At 35.3% G+C, this 17,035-nt stretch overlaps 1 protein-coding gene and 1 pseudogene across 1 annotated transcript; both read right to left on the bottom strand.

Moving 5' to 3' along the window:
- Positions 1-2,275: 2,275 nt before the first annotated feature.
- On the bottom strand, positions 2,276-8,525 carry LOC25483255 (F-box/LRR-repeat protein 2). The gene is made up of 2 exons (XM_013611919.3): positions 6,552-8,525; positions 2,276-4,616 (listed from the first exon to the last, which is right to left on the bottom strand). Exon 1 carries the CDS (start codon positions 8,283-8,285, stop codon positions 6,579-6,581), a length of 1,707 nt encoding a protein of 568 aa, XP_013467373.2. The 5' UTR covers positions 8,286-8,525; the 3' UTR covers positions 2,276-4,616; positions 6,552-6,578.
- Positions 8,526-11,712: 3,187 nt separating this feature from the next.
- LOC11435076 (uncharacterized) lies at positions 11,713-16,518 on the bottom strand (annotated as a pseudogene).
- Between the last annotated feature and the right edge of the window lie 517 nt (positions 16,519-17,035).

Here is a 17,035-nt window from a genome sequence, read left to right as displayed (position 1 = left end):
TCCCCTCCTAATTTTTATTTTTTTTACAGTTTAACCAAAAAAATTTCAATGGGTAAAATGGTCCAAAATTTATCATGTGATGGTTTAAAATTGTTCCATTTTTTTATCCTTTTTTTTTTCTTCCAATATTGTCATCTACATCATGAAGGTGAGAAAAACACACAAGAAGGTGGGTTGAATTGTGTGAGTCGTTTCTTCTTGTAAGGTGTTAAGAACAAATCTGGACAAAATCTGATGTTTCATATTCTGACTCAGAGTCTGAATGCAGCGGAAATAAATAACATGCAGATTAAAGATAAAGAGTCAGAGAGAGAAGAAAGACACAAATCAATTTATACTGATTCTGTCCTTCAAGGTGTTACTCTTCGTTACAATCCATACATAGTTCATCATGTAAATAACACGTCACATCGAAAAATACATCCTCAAAACATAATCTAATAACATAAATAAAATCCCAACAGTCCTAATAAGAGCACCACTAGTCAAGACTCCAAAAGGAAGCGGTAAAAGAATGCTTCAAAGCCATCCTCGAAAACTCACAGCAACTATACGTCCAACCCGCAGCAAATGTCAATCATCATCACAAGATTATAAACATGTATATTCATATTATATTAGTTCTCATACAATTCACTAAGTCGGTATAACAAACTTCAATCATCATCACAAGATTATAAACATGTAATCACATCATCAAATAATCGTCAAGTTGAACACATTGCATTCACACATCATTGCCATTGTCGAATCACACATTTTTCAAATAGTCACACATAGTCAAGTACACATCTTTCGCATAGACTCACATGTAATGTCCCTAACTTGACTCTATATGCATGTGGTACCGTTTTTGAATATCAGAGGTATGTATTTGAGTGATACCTCATCGTCAAATATTTGGATAATCATAAGCATATTACTGATTAATCCACTCATCGTCAAATATTCGTCGTCAAATAGGACAGACCATGAATGCATGAACATCACATCATGACTCGACAAATAAAATCAACAACATTGTCATATCATCATTGTATAAACATCATCATATATCATATCACAATATTTGGATAGAAATCTTGGTGATTTTGCAAGCAATCTTGGTGATTTGTCTGCTTTTTAGGCGAAGCTGATAGGTATTATTCTTGCTTTGGAATATGTGGCTTCTCATTCTTGGCACAATATTTGGATAGAAAGTGATTCGACTTCTGCGGTTCAGGCCTTTAAGAATGCTGATATTGTTCCTTTCCGTCTTCGGAACCATTGGCATAACTGTTTTCATTTGGGTCTCCAGGCTATATGCTCTCAAATTTATCGTGAGGGAAACTGTTGTGCAGATAAATTAGTTGAGTATGGACATGCGGTTGTGGGTACTGTTTGGTTAGACTCCATGCCTTCGTCTTTGTTGGCTGATTTTTTCCGTGATCGTATAAGTTGTTGAACTATCGGTTTCCTTAGTTTCATGGTTGCACGCTTATTCTTTCTGAGGATCTTGGCCTAGCCCCCCCTCTTGTACATATTATTTTCTCTTTTTTTTTTAATAATATTTATAGAGTATGTGGTAGATAATAGAGGTTTTAGTTGGGTACCAACCTAGTTTGGACGTTTATGTTGCCTCTTGATGTCGTCCCTACATCTTTGCTTAGAAGAAAGAAAGAAAAAAAGATACAAAATTTAGTAAAAATGATTTTTTAAAATTTCATGAAATCTATAAAACGTCACTAATATACAACAGTAATTTCACTATTTGATGAAATTTATTAAAAAATTCAATTAAAAAAACTATGGTAAACCTGTGTTTTACGCGAAATCTATCAAATTAATTGCACTTAAAAAAACTTTTTTCATCAACTTGTAACCACCTTGTACATACAAAGACAATTCTGCTTAGATAGGAATCTCATAACCCTTCTTTATCCCAAAAACCATTCTTAAGACACAATGCTTAATTTATACAATAGCATCATATCATCAATAATGTTTTGAGTTTGGATCTAGCCAAAATGTTTGAAGTGTTTTACCTCGTTTGTGCCTGCTAAATGTGATAAAGGGGGAAAATGCAATTTATAAATCTCATTTGAGTTTATTGGAATAACTGGTGCCATTCATTCTGAAAATTTATATATTGTCGCTGACTTCATTGCAACATCACAGGTTGCTGATAAAAGTTTGAGTGTACTGTCAATGAACCATGAGATATTCATGGGCAAAGTTGTCAAATGTGCATAGACAGACTATTGCATGTTCCCTAAAACTTTTAAGGTAAGTTAAGTAAGAACAAAAAGCTGCATTGAATTTATACTTCCAACAAATAACAACAATGAAGGAGGTGTTTGCAGAGTTTTTTTTTTTTGAATCGGCAAAATATTATTAACCAACAAGCCCGTGCAAGACGCACTAATAAGCTCGGGTGGAGAAAAAATACAAAGAAGGGGAAATCAGTTGCCATACAAACTCCGGCTCGAACAAAAATCCCTTTAAAAACCACCCATAAACTAAGGAACACACCACAAGAGTAATGACGCAGGCATATACAAGTGACAGACCACAAGCATACCCCTGCATCAACACCAAAGGCCGCCGAAACTACTAATAACAGCCAAAACCTGGCAAGCAAACAACCACCAGCCAACTGATACGTCTCGCCCCAGCTGTTAAAACATACAACAGCACTGCTGCCACAAAACCAGGTAGCGCACAGACCTCCTAGCACCGCACCAAAGCTATACAAGCAGACAAGCCAAAGAGCACTGACACCCAAGCATACCCCTGCCTCACCAATCAATATACTTCAGCAGCAAGATGCCGAAGTAACATGAAAACAGAAAATTGAAAGTGGCAGCCGCACAAACCAACTAGCCAAAACTGCACACAAGCCTCACAGTACTCGTGGAAGACAAATCCAACAAGTAACAGCAAAAACTATCCAAAACCGAAACACACCCAAAGTCCTCAAAAGCTGCACAAACCAACCTGCATAGGAATCCCAAACCAAAAGCTTCTACCTCACGAAATACACCGCACCCAAGGACCAAACTATCATCTAGCAAGACAATATCTTGGATTCCAACACCATTCATAGAAAAGGCATGGCGGGTTATTCGTCCTATTCAACATCCATCTCCAAGACAAAACCTTAATCTCCTCAACTATGTCATCCACCACTCTACTAATACCCTTAAAGATTTTGTCATTTCTCGCTTTCCACAAAGTCCACATGGTTGTGTGCCAAATTAACCATAGTCCTTTAGTTACTTTTTTATTTCTTTCCCCACACTCCAACACTCCCAATGCACAAAGAAATTAGATGGAATTAAGAACAAGACCTCCAACCACAACATAATATTTAGCCACACCTTAGACGCCACTTCGCAGTGCAAGAGAAGATGTATGGCCGATTCTTCCTTCAAATTACACAACACACACAAGTTTGAGGCATCCGGTGGTAGAACATTCCTCAAGGCAAGATTAACTCTAGTTGGGATACGATTAAGGAGTACCTTCCAAGTAAATGCAATCACTTTCGACGGCGCTGGACTCTTCCATAATTGATCAAACACCCCTCTTTCCTCTTCATCCCACAAATCTTCCTTCAACACCACTCCCTCCAACTTCAAATATGCCGACTTCACCGAGAAAAAACCATTATCTTCTAATTTCCATCTCCACTCATCCTCCTCATTAGACCAAACCATACCCTCTAAATCTTCCCGAAGGCTAGTAAACAACTCCTCCTCCCACACAAAGAGTTGTCTTCTCCAATTAAAATTCCAATCCGTTCCTACCCCCGAAGCCGCCCCTATTTCTCCCACCGTAGCCTCCTTTTGGGTTGAAATTGAAAAAAGTCTAGGATATTTTTGAGCAAAACTCCCTCCTCCACGCCAAATATCCTTCCAAAAACTAGTTTTGAAATCATTACCTACTTTCCGGAAAACCTCCGAATTGAACCAACCTTGTGCTCCACCAAAGTCTTCTAGCTTCACTAAATCTTCCACCAAACGGAAGCATTCCTCGGCCAAGGTGTAACAACTCCTCCCAACAAAACCTCTTTGCAATGACCATACTTCTCTTCTAGAACATCCTTCGACAAAGCAATTTCCCCATTTAGCAACCTCCATCTCCATTTAGCTAGTAAACTCACATTCATCACCCGAACATCCTTAACCCCAATACCTTCATTTCTCTTTTATTGACACACGGAATTCCACTTAACCCAGTTTATTTTCTTCCCCCCTCTCACTCCTCCCCAAAGAAATTCTCTTTGGATTCTAACAACCTTCTTGCACACTTGAACCGGCATTTTCAAGAAAGACAAGTAAAAGATTGGAAGGGAATTAAGAACCGAATTTAAGAGAATAATTCTACCTCCAAAACTAATATATTTATGACTCCAAGAATTCAATTTCCCACTCAAACTTTCCAACAAAGGTTCCCAAGTAGACATACTTCATTAAACATGACATTTATCATTGTCAATAATAGTGTCATACCCCAACTATCCCAAATATCTACTTCAATCAACATCATAGAAAATGGTCAGGTCAAGTCACAATTATTATGTTCTATGCAAACATAGTTTATGCTTCCTTCCTTGTTCCAAAAGAAGAAGAAATCTGCAAATAAAGTACAATTTGAAGGTTATTGTTATTTCAGCAGTAGCCTAAAAAAAAGTATTTATTTGTAATTCACCTTGTACATAAAGAGTGGTGTGTGAGCTGCTAATATCACTCACTCAATACATTAATGACTTTCAAAGAAACAAAAGGAATTAAAATCACAACAATTGATCTCAAAGTACATTATATTCAAAAGATTATCTAAACAACCGGAGTTCCAGAGAAGCATGTGTTGATAGTAGAAGTTGCAAACTATTTTTAATTGAATTTGGGAAATACTGGAACTATGTTATTATTAATTAAAAATTCATATTTCTATATGGAAAAGATAAAGAAGTTTGTATAACATGTTATTGCAGAAAAGTCAGCATGTAAAATTTGCACAGGTGTACAATTTATAGTTAATAACAATTGGTGATATGCCTAAGTCTCTAATTATATCCATTGAGTTTCAGGAATCATACAATAGATGAGCAACTTGGTTAGCACTGCTAATAATGAACTATTGAAGAGAAAGAGGAAGACTTAAACTGCAGCAAAATCTGATTTGAAACATGGCCAAATGCAGTAGTTGCAAAAACAATTTGAGAAGTCCGAGCTTGTGATTGTGATGTTTTTGTTACTCAAAGTTGAACAATTTTCTAGTTCTAATCAATTGACTTCTTTCATGCTTGCGAGTTTTATAGGAAATACTAGTATCACCAATGTCATTTGCCCTATAATAATCCACCAACTACTCAAATGGAACTAATGTAAAGAGACAAAAATTAGAGCTAATATTTCAAAGATCTGATAAATCATACATGATGTAAAGAGACAAAACAAATAGGGAAGGAAGCAATGTGTCAAGACTTCAGGGATTTCCTTGAGCAACGGGTATCTAGTAGTTTGCCAATGGAATAAGCTATAAATCCATTTTTTATGTCTAATGTGATAAATATAAGTGATGATTTAATAATTAAACAAGATGTTGGTGTTTCTATCTGTTATTGTTGGTGAAAACTACGAACTCTCAAGATCCTATTATTTGATGGTTCAATCAAAAAAGCTTAAAGAAAATGTCGTAATTTTGTTACTATCACGATAATCCAATGGATAGATGAAGCAAGTTAATAGTTTGGACAGTTCCCAAGCTTATAATTAGAAAAGAAATAGGAGATCTGTGGTAAATTCTAATTCAAATCTATATATTTCTAAACATATAATTCTCAAAAACCAGCCCTTTACAGTGATAACAGAGGAGCATTTCAAAATCTATAATTGCCAAAATTGAAAGTGAAGGCAGTGCAACTGAGGAATCTTAATTCTAGTTAACCCCATATCACTGCATATGTGATTGCAATGATTTCCCCATCAGAACAATGTCCATAAAAAGCTAAATGTTCAACATGGAAACATCTTTGTTTCACATCTAAGTGTTGCAGGCTAGAACTAAACAATCTAGAATTGCTTTCAATATCAGTTCATGGACAACCAATTCAAGGAAATATATTAAGCAGATTTAGCAAACCAAAGCTAGCACACACAAACTACCTAACATCAAATAACATTGGAAAAAGTGTAAGACTCATGCAGCCAATGAGTCGTCACTTACGCAATTCAAGGCAAAGAGAAGAAAAACAAAACAATTTAAAACTGCATATAACACCCAAGTGTTGTTGATGGCAGAAAGCTAAAAGTCCGCCATATAGACACACAATTGCGGCGTGACAGCATGGAGGCACTGGCATTCCTTCAAAAATCGCCAATGGCTGTTGCTAAAAATCCACAATGGAGCCGTCGTTTAACAACACTTACATTATATAAATATATTACACTTAATATATTTAGGGAATTATCATGCACAAATTGATGAGTAGATGCCCATATGTAAGCTGACATTTTAAAATATTCATTTCTCATAAAACTAAATCTTAAACACAAACAACTTACAGAGTTCAAACTTTCAGCACAACACTTTCAGGGTGAAGAACGTACGTATCCATGTTCTCTCAGTTGTGAGCAATTTTCTTTCACATGTTTCACTCCTTTCTCTGTGACATCATTACAACCGTCCACAAATAATTCCAAAAGTCCACAACAGTTCTTTGAGATCACATAAAGTGTTTCATCATCAACCTTTGTATCTGACAACTTCAACACCTCCAGCTTGGGAACTACAAAGTTCACTCCAAGTAGATTCACTCTTGAACAGTGGGCTAAGTTTAAATGCCTAATATTAGAACACCTCCTTAAAACTTGACAAATGCCTTCCGATATGTGGTTGCATGAGTTCAAATCAAGCAGCTGCAAATTGGGAAAAATGGAAGCAAACATTATGATGTTTTCATCGCTTAACCATGAATTCTCAGCCAAGTAGAGATACTTTAATTGAGGGAATACACCAAAATCCGGCAAAGAATCAGAATTCTCTACACTCTTACTCCCAATATTTTCCATTTTGATCTCACTAAGTGAAGGACAATTCCTAACGAGTGTAAACAAGGTTGAATATGTGAGGTCCATACATTCACTAAGGTTTATAGACACTAAATCACCAAGAAACAAAGACAACTTATCAACATAGTGATCATTCAAAAACCCAGCACGTTGAAGATCCAAATGTTGCAAACCTGCACACTTGGATAACAAACAAAAGATTCCAGCATAGCTATGGCCAAAGCAATATTTGAGGACAAGCCTCGTCAAAGGTAGCCCTTCCCGTGCAATAGAGTAGAGCATTTCATCAGAGATATTCAGAAACCACCAAGTAAGAGAAGTCAAACCCTTCAAACTCAGCAATGAGTCAATAAAATGCGAAGAAACAGACACTTCGGCATCTTTTAGATTAAAAAAAGCATTGCAAAACGATAAAGACCTCAATGTTGGTCTCTCACGGATAGCAGAAGCAATTCCAGCAATAGTCATTTGATCACACCAAAACATGGTAACCTCTTCAAGAAGCTTACAATTGTTAAACAAGTGAAAAATCGATTTGTCGCTCATGGGAAAGCCAGAAAGATTAACCTTGCGGAGTTTGAGAAGTGCAAGTGAAAGAGCCTCTACCCCATCACAATAGTTATTGTAATGGGTAACTTTATTTTTATTTTTCCAACCTGAGCGGAAGCTGAGGTTGAGTTCTTCGAGCAAAGGAAAACATTCCGCGATGAGGAACAGGTCAGTGGTATTGAAATCTGCAATGTCGAAACAAGTGAGAGAGGTCAAAGTTGTAATATTTTGAGTGAAAACTCGCAACCCATTTGCGGGAATGGTGTGTCTGTTGGAGATAATGAGAGATGTGAGTTTTTTCAATGGGAAATGAGAGATTTTACAGAGAAACCCGTCGAGTTCATTGTACAATGCGAATTTGAGGGAGTTTAGGTTGGTGAATCTTTGGAAGATGGGGCGGATACTGATGGTTGGAGAAAAGTTAACAACGGTTATAGATAAACGGAGACGGTTGGTTATTGAGAGGAATTGTTTGGAGACAAGGGAAAGAGAATTCAAGATAGATTCTGAGTGACGGGAGAAGAAACTGTGAGGAACTGTTTGGTACTGGTTGATGATGAACCTGAAGATCGATTCCCAGCATTCATCAGGTAAATATGAATATGTTTTGATGGAAGAAGAAACCATTTGTATTTGTTGTGAGGATTTGAGAGAAGAAGAACTTCTCTTCCTTTTCATTGTGGATGTGAAATTAGGGTTTTGCGGAGGTGTGAAAAGTGGGAAGAGAAAGAAGAAAATTGGTATTGGTTAAATTAGGGTTTGGAAAATCACGATTCAAGGTGGTGATGGTGTAACCATTAACTTCTAACAATGCTTTACAATTAAGCGATGCCGTTTCTCTCCACCAATGTTTGGTAGAACTCCCACACGTTGAGTTGGGATGATTAAAGTGTTGGGGATAGGTGTGTTTTTGTGCTTGTTAGATTCTAACTTGCGATGGGTGTTTTAATTATATTTTAAGCAATGCAGGGGCTGTTAAGCAATTTTCTAAACTAATGACCTAGAGATGATGGATGTCTTGTTCTCTGAATGTGTAATGAGTAGTCACAATGGTCCTTTAGAACATCAATATCGGTTGAAAAACAATCGTGTCTTTACTGAAGTTGTCAGAAAAATATGGCACTTGGCTTTGAAAAGTGACTTTAATTGTTGCCACCGTTCCTATACAGTACCACCGTGGTATATGTTGTGTTGGAATAGAAAACATATAAATCACAAATAACACATACATGTTGGATTGTGATCGATTGTTGTGAATTTAGTGGGACCTATTGTAGATATTGGATGAGTAGTATTGATATTTAAAAAATATAGTGGAGTAGTTTAAATAATTGAGAAGTGTGTAATATTATAAAGGCTTAATACATTCCCTTGATCCCTTTACTTATTTTATTTTCTCAGTTTGGTCCTTTAACTATAAAGTGTCTCAATTTGGTCCCATAAATCTTCTGTCGTTTACTATTGTGGTTCTCTCCGTTAGTTTTTAACCTCAAATGTCTATGGTGGACTAACATTATAGATAGTCCACCATAGACCTTATTAATTTTTTAATTTCAGCCATTTGATCTATTTTTAAAAAAAATGAACAATTAGGTTATACAGGAACATTGTATCTTACCGTGCAGCACCAACATGTAATCTTATTAACATTTCTTCATCTTCTTCTCTCCCCATCTTCATCTTCATCTTCATACATTCATCAAAATATTCAAATAAGCCCGGACTTATTAACATTTCTTCATCTTTCTCACTCCCTAAATTTTTTAACGGTAAAAAAAAATCCCAAATTAATTCTCATGAGAGTCCATCATCTCATTTTTCCATAATTGTCTTCACCATCACAATCCCAAATTAATCAGAATCGTGAATACAACACCGTCACAATCTCTAATTCATCACCATCGCACCATCACTGATTCATCCTAATCTCGTTCTCTCTTGAATTCAACACCCACAACGTTCGTTCGTTCTTAACCTCATGGACATGACAACTCTGAATTCAACACTGAATCTGAATCGTTTGTTCTTACCTCATGAACATGACAACTCCAGATCTGGAATCAGATCCACCGTCACCACCACCATCATCATTAACACCTTATTTTGAATATGACACTCACTCCTTCACTCCTCGTGTTCTTATCACTATTCATAGCACTGAATCCTTGTTTTTGCTGCAGTTTTGGGGCTGTTGCAGAGTCGTATTCAGTTTGTAGCAATTTCTCCTTCTCTCCCAATTATTTTTTATGAGAATTGATTTAATTTGTGTATCAGTTAGTGTAATGACAATGGAATTGCAGGAATGGAAACGTGGAAAGGAGATACTAGAGACATATAATTGATTTGGTCCTCTTTTTAGTTTTGAAAAAAATGGAATTGCAGGAATGAGTAATGAGAATGGAATTTCCAAACAGCCTTCTGACATGAAACGATAGCAGCACACTCCACCATCACTTTAGAATTTGGGATTTTTGTCATTATTTAAGATTTTTTTTTTCTGGTTATGTTTGATTTGGAGAGATATACTTTCTAAGTTTGAAGATGAAGAAATTGGAAATGATTTTTCAAATTTATGAGTTTTAAAATTGAGTTGAAAAGATTAATTTTTTGGGTTGATGAATTTCTGAAAAATTTGTTGGGATTGTTTGTGGTGATGATGATTTTATTGTTGATGAATATCTGGATTTGTTGTTGTTGTTGTTGATGAATTTTCTGATTGAAGGGTTGTTGTTGATTGTTGTTGTTGAAGAAGATGAAGAAGAACATGAGGGGAAAGATGAAGAAAAACAAAAAAAATTGGTGTTGGTGGTTCACCATTACATACAATGGTCATTCAATCTAATGGCTGAAATCATATTTGAAATATTATACATTCTCAAACTAATGGAGATGACCAAAATAGTAAACGGCAGAAGATTTGTGGAACCAAATTGAAACACTTTATAATTAAGGGACCAAACTGAAAAAATAAAATAAGTTACGGAACTGGTGGATGTATTAAGCCTATTATAAAAAATTAAGTGGGGTCTATTTATACCACTCATATAGTGGTATGGATGTGGGTGCTCTTAATGCATCAAAAATTCAAAATAGTCTTCATTATTCATTTTATTAGTCAAAATAGTCCCTATATTAGTCATTCAATATTGTCATATTAATCATTCAATATACTTATTTATTATCATAATAGTTTTTATAGATACTTACTGACTGTCATTTCAGTCCCTATATGAAAAGAGTTATCGTGAGCATTGAGATATTATTTTAGTGTCAGAGACTATTTTGACTAACGGAGTGTTCAATCAGAGACCATTTTTAAATTTTGATACATTGAAGGACTATTGTGACTACTTGTTACACATTTAAGGACCAAAGTGGTTATTAGCCCGAACCAGAAATGGAGAACACCCAAAACTAAAGACCCATAAAGAAACGGGTACCCAAATCCAGAAATCCAAATTTTCATTAAAAAAAATGAAGCTAATCAAAACTCACTTCATATCTCATACTTTATACTTTGCTTTGAACCCTTTAAAGAAACAAAAATATAATACTGTTATACCTGGAGCTCCAACGCCGCCTGATACAAAGTTAAATTTACTTATGAGTGTTTTGGAAACCATGTAATGAATGCTTGGTTTGGAAACAGGTTGAACTACACATGCCAAACATGACTGGATGGATTCAAAATTGTCCACCATAAAAGGATAACAAATTTGAGTTCATTGTAAAATCTTCATAAATAATTTGTTGTTTAAGAATGTATAGCGATTCTCTTGAAATTGATTTCGTTCTGAGATCGACCACCATTAAAATTTAAAATAAATTATCAAGTTTCTGTAAATCTAGTTATTTGGGAAATGCATCATTCAACAATTGATACTTGATAGGATAAGACAAATCTTAAAACTGCAAATAAGAAAAGTATGAGGTGGGATTTAGGTAAATGAAAAGCATTCGTGTTCTAGCAAATACGACGAAAAATGAAAAAACTTAAGACATCCAAACATGTCCTCAAGATGATTACTGCAATGTCTGCAAAGCGTGTAACAAGACCATTCAGGAAGAAAACGAACAAAAAAATCAATAATGTAAGAAGTCTAAATGAAGTGAAGTGAATAATACAACACATCGTGGAATAATATGCATTTCGCTAATAGGTGAAGTAATAAACAATACATATCATGGATTATGGATAGTCCAATACAAAACAGTTAGCTAGTGATAATTAATTACACTTGGAATAAAATAACTCTGAACATGATATAACCAAAGGGTCCATGATAAAGGCAGATTCTGGGTCTAACTTGGGCTAAACAGAGGGGTCACCGTCCTTTGAACTATCTCTTCAATCTCCTCAGCTGACAAAATAGATGTCTCACTTTCATAATTCCCATTTTCCATCTGCTGGTGCAACTGGAAAGTTCATCGAATTAATTTGTTTTCATTTCAACTACTATAACTTGGTACATAATTTTCAACAAGAAACTCATGCATAAATATTATCAAGCTGTGAAACTATCTGCAAAGTAAGCAAGCTAAACCAAGTTGAAATATTTGAATATTATACAGAAATTTTAGAAAGAGCATCATAGACTGACCATTGAAGATTCAACAACCAAGGATATTAATATCATGTAACTCAGATAAACTAAGGCCCTGTCTAGATAAACGGTTTAATTATCGTTTATCGTGTAAGTACTGATGTACAAGTTATTTCTATAACAAGATATAAATAAAGTCAAACAGTTTTCATATAAACTGTAAATTGTTTTCATAAGCTATTCTGAAAAGCACATAGAAATACGTTGAAAACCGCTTATGAACATGTCTTAAGCTATTGCATAAGTTCTCCCAAAGAGTCCCACAAGTTGTTATGATGCTAGATAAGCTTAAATAAGTCAATTCGAACAGACCCTAACTGAAATATGAAAGCCCAAATGAACAAATCCTATTCCTAGCAGACTTGTCCCAGTACCAATCACGCTAACATTTAAATAATATTTTCAGACCCATTCAGAGATGCATTTGATACTTATGGACCAAAATCAAATACCTTGCAATAATGTGATATATAATGATAGCAACCAAAAGACAGATTTCTGCATTAATTGACTACGCCCATTGGATAATCCATAATTCGAGAAAATTAAAGTGCTTGTAATTTGAAAACTAGTGTGCACCTTCTCAAAGATGGCAGATTGATCATCCAAGTTAAACTTGAGCATGTATTTCAGCATCTCTAGTTGCTGTGAAGATTTACTCTCTCGATATTTGTCACAATTTTGCGGCAGCATCTCTATCTAGTGTACACATGTGAGTACAGAAAAGTTCAACATGAAGTTGAAAATCTTACATGTTCCTGTAAGTTTTGTTGATGGCGCATTTTTTCTGCAAATTCTTCTTCTCCAAGTTCTGCTTCATCGCAGGCCATCTCTTCTCTGACATTTCATAATTTTTAGTATAATGCCCTTTTTGCATTAAAAAAGTGTTTGCTAATAGTAATAATCCTTTTTTGTGCAAAATGAGAAAAGAGAACATAGATAACTTTGAAAGATTCAGGTTCTTTCTCCTTAGATTGATTTTTTGTGGAAAAAAAAAACTCCAGATAAGTTGTTTAGAACACACAAACTGGTCCAGAATATTAGAATAAATAAAACATAAGCATAACTATGCACGACCATCTTTCAAAGCCCTCCAGCATGAAAAAAAAACATTAAACTTATTCCAACCAGTATGAGGATTATGTGGCTCCAAAGAATGAAAGTGTTGTCCCTTATATGTAGCTAAACATTAAGAAGCTCCAACTGTGATGTCGATAAAAGACGTAAATTTGCGCGGAAATTTAGTCTAAAACTCTCTTCTCCACTTCCACTCAACAGAACAGAAGCAAAAAAAGGTGTGCTGGACTCTTTGAGAGACCTAGACACTCCTTCAGTCATACTTGCTTAGGGAGATGATCCCTGCTTCTTATTTAACTTCTAAACAAAAACCTTAGTGAGTAATTACCTAGCATTTTTCCACTCAAAGCTAGAAAATATATTGGCATGGTATGTACTTTCATGAATTGCTCAAAGAAGTGAAGAGAAAACGTTACAAGGATAAAAATGAGTTAATGCTACACATAAAGATAGAGAGAACTTACTTGGCGAGGAATTTATAGAATTGAATCACCAAATCTTGGTCATTCTCATATCAGTGCTGATTTTTTCAAGACATGAAATGCCAAATCCTGGGTCTGTTGTATAAACAAATAATGGAAAAAATATATATATAAATAGACATATTAAATGCAAGATATCCTAAAGAAAATTATATAGTAGTAAAAAGAAACCGCAAACCTATTGCCTTGGTCACCAAAATAAATTACTATAAAGTTTGATTAGATGATAACATAGATTCTGCATATAACAATCCGAGTATCAAAATGCCCCAATTTACCCCACAGCTATCCTAAACTAAAATAGAGAGAAAATAAATGTAAAATACAGGAAAAGAAATGTAAAACAGATTTGTTCATACATCAATATCAACATTACCCCCACAGATATCCTGTTAGAATAGTCTTACCTAGATGAATCCTATTAGAGCAGGCAGAACAGAGCACAGGAGTAATGAGTTTTAGCAACCAAGAACCAGGAAGATCTACACAGAGATGTGAAGGAACTCTCCGCAACCAAGCTACCAACATTGGCAGGGTAACAAATTCTGTCAATAGAATCAGTAATAAATAAGTGACTGATAAGAACAAGGGGAAGAGGATTTGATCTATTTCAGAAGGAGAATATTGGAAGAGAAGGAGGAACTCTACTTCACTTGTAATAAAAAATTCACATCGACACATGTTTGTAAAACAGCATTTCAAGGTGATGATTGTGAAGGAATTAGAGGGAGTAGAAGGGGGGAGCTAGAGAAAAATGGACTCGAGGGTTCTTTGAATGAGAGAATGGTGAAGTTAGACATTCAAAGCATGGTAGGGCTTACTCCGGAGAGAGAACTCAAACTTGGGGTACTTTTCTGAAAAGTGTGGTGACAATCCTAATTGACAGTGGACTAGTGGAGCAACCCACAACTTTATTTCTCAGCGGGTGGTGAGAGATCTCAACATACCAGTAGAGAAAATTCCTACAATCCTACCTATCGGGTGATGGCCACAAAGTGCAGTCGAAGGTTTGGAAATCTAGCTACATGGATTGGAAATTCAGTAGAATATTTACTAAGCCAATCAGCTGTGTTAACTTGCTAAAGTCAACACTCCTAAAATTTGGTTTATATTAACCAATTGTAGAGTAGACATAGCTTACAAAAAACCATGTAACTAACTGGTCAAGTTAGTTACAGGTTGTTGAAGCTTGAGTGCAGCTTAACTGGCCTATGATGTAAAATAAAAGAATTCAGAACTAAAACTTAGATTCAAAGTATTCTGTCAATTGAATAAACCAAGTGTATCTTCTAACATATCTTTTCAATTTTTCCCTGTTAAATTAAATACGAAATATGTAATTTTACTGGAACTTTTCATTAACCAAAGATATTATCAAGCATGCATTTTATTAATAAATATGGTTAATTTGGTAAAACTAGCATGTAGTAGTCAATTTATTGTTTTTCTTAATAGTTGTGTAGAAAGAAACCTTAAACGGCTGTTAATTCGAAACAGAGTATGTATAAGAGAGTTGATGCAGTAATTTTTTGGGAGGCAATGAAAAGAGATATACAGAATTTTGTTGCAAACTGTGACATCTGCCATAGAAACAGATACTTGACCTTGTCCCCTGCTGGTCAACCCTAAAAATTGACTTGTAAGGTGAAGATTGTCCAAGCTTCCTATGCTCTGTTTAGGTCATGACTTTAGGCATTGTGGGACTAAACCCACCCCCTCACACCCAACACAATGAAGGAGTTGGAGGCTGCAATTTAGGCAACCCAAATGCCGCAAGTAAGGCAGCTAGGGCAGACACCAATTAAGGCGGAATTTCCAACAAGGTGTATGTCAAAATTCAATCATAAAGGCTGAGGTCCTTAGCATTAGCAAGGAAGAGAACACAGTCCAGAAATACAATAGCAAGATTCTGAATCTCATATTACGCCCCACAAGTGCAGCAGAGCTTTCAACGCACTGGGAACAGCTTCCCTCATGTAAAGGTGAAAGCTTCCATCAAAAGCAATTTTCCCTTTTGAGGACAAACGAAAGATTTCAGGGGAAATTGACAGTAGTAAGCCTTTGATTCAAAATGTATGGAGTAAGAAAGAAAAGGAAGAGCTGCACTAATGGAAATAGGCCAGAAGTGTTACTTTGAATGCGTTACTTGTTCAAAATCAAACTCTTTGTTTCCAAAACTCAAGCCAGCACAGCTCATCTCAATACAATAGCTTTTGATTAAAATACGGTTTAAATCCACTGAAGCTAATCAGCAAAATCACAGGTTCAGAACTAAACTGTAGATAACTGAAACCACCCTTTACATCAATTGCTGTCACAGGTAATTTGTGCAGAACCAAAAATCCCCAAAACTAAAATTCATGTAAGAACACATGCTAATACTTAAACTATAATAAAGCTTCGCGGGTGGAGGGGGGCGATAGAACCAAAGGTTCAGTTGAGAGAATAAAGCCTCGTACAGGGTTCGGATTTTCATTCGATGCAGATACAATAAAAAGGGGAGGCTTGTAAGCCTTTAAGAGGCTGCTATAACTCAGTCTGTGAACTCAAAAACCTAACACTACATCATAGATACACACACGTGTAGAGATGAATTTTCAGGAAAAAATGCATTGTGTGACAAGCAATTTCACCTAACATTACTAACCCAAATAGCAATTTCACCTAACATTGAAGATGAACTGTCCAATTAAATTGATACCCAATTCAGATAACAACAAAAGAGCACAGAAAATAGGAAGAACATAAATAAACCCCCAAGACAAAATACCCAAAAGAAATTCACCTGCTCATCCAAAACAGCATCCACAATCCTTTTCTTCACATCTACCACACAAGAAATCATATTACAACTTAATTCAAAAAGGGTAAAAATCAATTATTCAAAATAGAAAAAGATAAAGAAACTGTGAAACAAAATATGGGTACCAGGTTGTGAAGTAAGAACACTGAATCGCTCAAAAAGATGAAAAAGCTGCTCCCTAGTTAACATTTCAATGCTGAGTTTCAGAAGCCATTAACAATTCACAGAAAGAACACCCTTCTCACTGCCCAAACAAGGCGTAAAAGAATCGTATCTATATCATTTTTTATAACCTATTATACCCTTTTCAAAAATTAAATATTGGATCTTTTTATTTGACGGAAATAATTAAATTAAATATATAGAACGCATCAGTTTGCTGTTCACAAAATTAACCAAAGCAAAAGAAATTGAATTTAATCAAATTTCATTCAATCAAAATTAACTAATAAACAAGAACAA

This window comes from Medicago truncatula, chromosome 1 (assembly GCF_003473485.1).
Source record: "Medicago truncatula cultivar Jemalong A17 chromosome 1, MtrunA17r5.0-ANR, whole genome shotgun sequence".
Classification (NCBI taxonomy): domain Eukaryota; kingdom Viridiplantae; phylum Streptophyta; class Magnoliopsida; order Fabales; family Fabaceae; genus Medicago; species Medicago truncatula.
Note: the sequence above shows the minus strand (reverse complement) of the source record. Positions and strands in the feature narration are given on the sequence as shown.